The sequence below is a fragment of the Sinocyclocheilus rhinocerous genome, unplaced genomic scaffold (genome assembly GCF_001515625.1).
Source record: "Sinocyclocheilus rhinocerous isolate Xijiao unplaced genomic scaffold, SAMN03320098_v1.1 scaffold81, whole genome shotgun sequence".
In the NCBI taxonomy this organism is placed as follows: Eukaryota; Metazoa; Chordata; class Actinopteri; order Cypriniformes; family Cyprinidae; genus Sinocyclocheilus; species Sinocyclocheilus rhinocerous.
In genome coordinates, this window is record NW_015642039.1 from 1 (window position 1) to 3,930 (window position 3,930).

Here is a 3,930-nt window from a genome sequence, read left to right on the forward strand (position 1 = left end):
GTGTGGTCTTTTCTTTCCAGGCAGATTGTGAAGGAGAGCGAGCAGGAGACGAGGTAGATAGAGGTGTAGGAGGAACAGACCATCATGACAGAGAGAAAGTAGACAGAAAACAGTGAGAACAGCGAGAGGTTAGAAAGATGGAAAACAGGGTAAAATAGTGTCAGTAGATCAGATCATGCTGCATTATTACTGCAAATCTATACAGTGGGTAATCCCAGCAGACAGACAAATTGTGCGTTTTGTTTTTCCTTTGGATATTTTGCTGCATTTTTAACCTGTTTGTTGCCATGAAAATAGCCATGACAGCCGGCATGGTGTTAAATGCTTGTTTTTCTCCCAGGCGTCTCGTCAGTTCGATATGGAGGGCAGGAAGAAGTTTTTCACACTGGACATGAACAACATCCTGCTGGAGTGAGTTCATTTGTCCATTTCTTCCGTGTCCAGAGTCTCTCTGTGGCGTTTATGGTCTCACTGGTTCTGTCTGTGTCTGTAGCATCGAGCTGCAGGTGCAGGAGAAGCCTGTGTAGGTGCGCGCCGCCGTCTACTCTCATCTGGAGGCCTTTGTGCCGTGCAATAAAGAGGCTCTGCTGAAGCGGCTGAAGAAGCTCAGTCTGAACATCCAGGACGACCGGCTGCGCACGCCGCTGCACAAGCTCAAGCTGGCCGTGTGCAGCGTCATGCCGGAGCAGATCGCACGATACAACATGGACTGCATGGCCAAAGTCGCCAAGTAAGAACCTAGGCTAACCTAGTTATGATTCAGATCTACATTTCAGGATTGCAGACGTTTGTTAGTCATCCTGCTCTTTTTGACCAGTGAGTTTACATGACTTTTCTGGTTGTTAGTGATTTTATATTTACATTTTTATATTCATGTGTTTAGCAGATGCTTTTAGCCGAAGTGACTTACAAAAGAGGAACAAAAGTGATTAGTCAAAGAAATAACAATATTGGTAACACTTTACAATAAGGTTCCATTAGTTAATGTTAGTTAATGCATTAACTAACATGAATGAACAATGAACAATATATTTATTACAGTATTTATTAATCTTCGTTAATGTGAGTTCATGAAAATACAGCAGCTCTTTGTTAGTTCATGTTAATTCACTGTGCATTGACTAATGTTAACATTTGATTTTAATAATGCATTAGTAAATGTTGAAATTAACACTAACTACGATTAATAAATGCTGTAGATGTATTGTTCATGCTTGGTTCATGTTAACTAACGTAGTTACTGTAACTAATGAACCTTATTGTAAAATGTTACCAAAATATTCGTTATTTGTAATTCAGATTTTTTTTCCTCCCAACTTTTTTCTTAAATTTTTTAAGTCTTTTAATATGCTTAATTTAGATATTTATTTATTTTTATTTATTTATATATATATATATTTAATTGTTATTTACAATTTCTACCGATAAAATATTGTAGAGCTTAGCATAACTAGAAAAATGCATTATAAAAAATAAAAAAAATTTAAGAAATATAAAAATTTAAGTTAGTGAATTATAAACATGCCCATTTGGTTTTAAGGTTTTATAAGTTTGCAAGATTTCTAGGTCTAGAAATCATATTTTTGAATGACTTTTCCAGTTTGTGATTTACATGATATATTTATGCATTTAGCAGACGCTTTTATCCAAAGAGACGTACAAAAGAGAAACAAAAGCAATTAGTCAAAGAACAGACAATATTCATAATATACAATGCCAGGTTTATTAGACAACTAGATTAGGAAGCAAGATAGCAAAGAGGAGAAATGAAGAGAAGAATTTGTATTCATTCATTTATTTGTTTGTTTGTTTACTGAATATAGATATTTTTTATTCACGGTTTCTGCCAATAAAATATTTTAGAGCTTGGCATAATTAGAAAAAATTATTCTAACAAACATTTATAAAATATAGAAATTAAAATTATTATAAAAATTACAATTCAGTTTAAAGGTTTAATGAATTTGCATGAATTTTCCAGGCCTAGATATCATATTTTTGATTTCCTCATAAATCCAAGTTTTCCAAGACTCTGCAAATCCTGGTTCTTCAATGACAAAAAATGAATTAAATGAAGAAATATTTTGATCTTTGGCTTGTTTTGTTGCTTGTTTCGCAGGCAGCAGATGGAGGACGGCGACAGAAACGGCTCAGAGGACGACGATGATGAGAAGCCAGGAAAAAGAGTCATGGGACCCAGGAAGAAATTTGTGTGGGACGACAAACTCAGGTGAAACTCGGGAGATCACACACAGATCAGGAACAGTCAGAGATTGTCATTGGGGAACAACTCCAGACAAAACAATGTGTGACGCTGTGAATAAGACAATATTCAAACACAAAGCTGCTTATTTTCCAACTTTTTGATTTACAGAAACAAGGCTTGGAAAATGTATTAATGTGATTAGATCAAATTAATTCCATAATTCCAGAAGTTTCAAGATTTGAATATTCTTCAGGTTTCATACCAGGGTTATTGTCCTTAACTAAAACTTAACTAACGAACTAAACTAACGAAAAAAATTTCAAGCGACCGCTGAAAACTCATCTCTTTCGACGCTACTTCACTTCATCCTAAAAAAAAAAAATTTCTTTCTCTTTATTTATTCCTTCTCTTTCTAGCTTGTACTTATTTGAACAATGCCTGAAACTTGGTATTCCAAGCACTTCCTGTGTCTGTTTGCCTCTTTAAGAAGAATTGCTTTATGTATTCCCTAATTGTCGCTTTGGATAAAATGACTAAATGTAAAACTAAAACTTAAAAAACCACACATTTTCATTATCTGAGAATGCTACTCGTGTGTAGCAGTCCAGTTAGAATACTTTACAAACCACAAATCACCGACATTTACAAAGGATTTACTTTAGAAACACTAACTTTAACTGTGCTATTGTGGCAGAAATGTAGGATATTCATATCGAATTTTATTCTATTATTAATGTAGACATGTAGGCCTATTGAATGCTTGTAAGGGAGAAATTAAATCAAGGCCAAAAATTACAGACTCTTCTTGTTATAAGCAGTTTTGTGCATTTCGATGTATACTAAATAAATGTGTTTATAGACTAAAAAACATAAAACCATTCTAGAAATTATAATTATTAAAATTATCCCAACTCAAGCTACTGCTAGTGTCAACTGAAGCTGTCTGTGGACACTCCTGGGGTGTCCATAATCTCAAATCTGCCCTGCCCTCTGCACAGCCTCTATGAACTGACTTTTTCAGTTGCTCATGATCATATAATAAGGGCTTTTTTTATACCTGCTAAAATATTTTACAGCTCAATATAACATGAAAATTTTTTTTATTACAATTTCCAAAACCTTTTAGGATTTTATTCTAGAAATCTAGAAATCACACTTAAATTTCCCTCATATGGCCAAGACTTGCTTGAGGTAATTATTGTAAGAAATTTAATGTCATCTTAATTTTTTATTAGTTTTAGCTGATTTTAAAGCTTGCTGTGTCTTATTTTAGTCATGTAGTGGTTGAGTAAAGCCAATGTAAGGTGTGTGTGTGTTTGCTCAGGTCTCTGCTGTGTAATCTGGTGCGGGTCAAGCTGGGCTGTTACGAGCTGGAGGGTCAGAGTTCACTCTCACCTGAAGATTACCTGAAAGTCTTCATGGAGGCGGAGGTCAAACCGCTCTGGCCTAAAGGATGGATGCAGGCCAGGTGGGTTTCAGCGCCAAAGCACCTGTGCAGAGCTATTGTGAGCGCCTTGTATTATCAATACTTGTTGCTCCTGATGATAAACTGAGGTCTTATAAAGCGAAGCCATCATTCTGTGCAAGAAATGAAACATTATTTCATTTCATAAAATAGAGCCCGACCGATATATTGTTTAGCCGATATTATCAGCCGATATGAGCATGTCGCTGATATGAATTTTTTTTTTTTACAGAACATATAACGCAGATTAAATGCTTCT

The 3,930-nt window shown here is 35.2% G+C and overlaps 1 protein-coding gene across 1 annotated transcript; it reads left to right on the forward strand.

The window, feature by feature from the left end:
* Positions 1 to 19: 19 nt before the first annotated feature.
* LOC107755327 (ubinuclein-2-like) lies at positions 20 to 3,674 on the forward strand (the record flags this gene model as incomplete). Its single annotated transcript, XM_016572082.1, has 5 exons — positions 20 to 128; positions 341 to 411; positions 494 to 730; positions 2,120 to 2,230; positions 3,531 to 3,674. Coding segments are annotated over exons 3-5 (308 nt in total), but the record flags the coding sequence as incomplete, so codon positions are not given.
* Between the last annotated feature and the right edge of the window lie 256 nt (positions 3,675 to 3,930).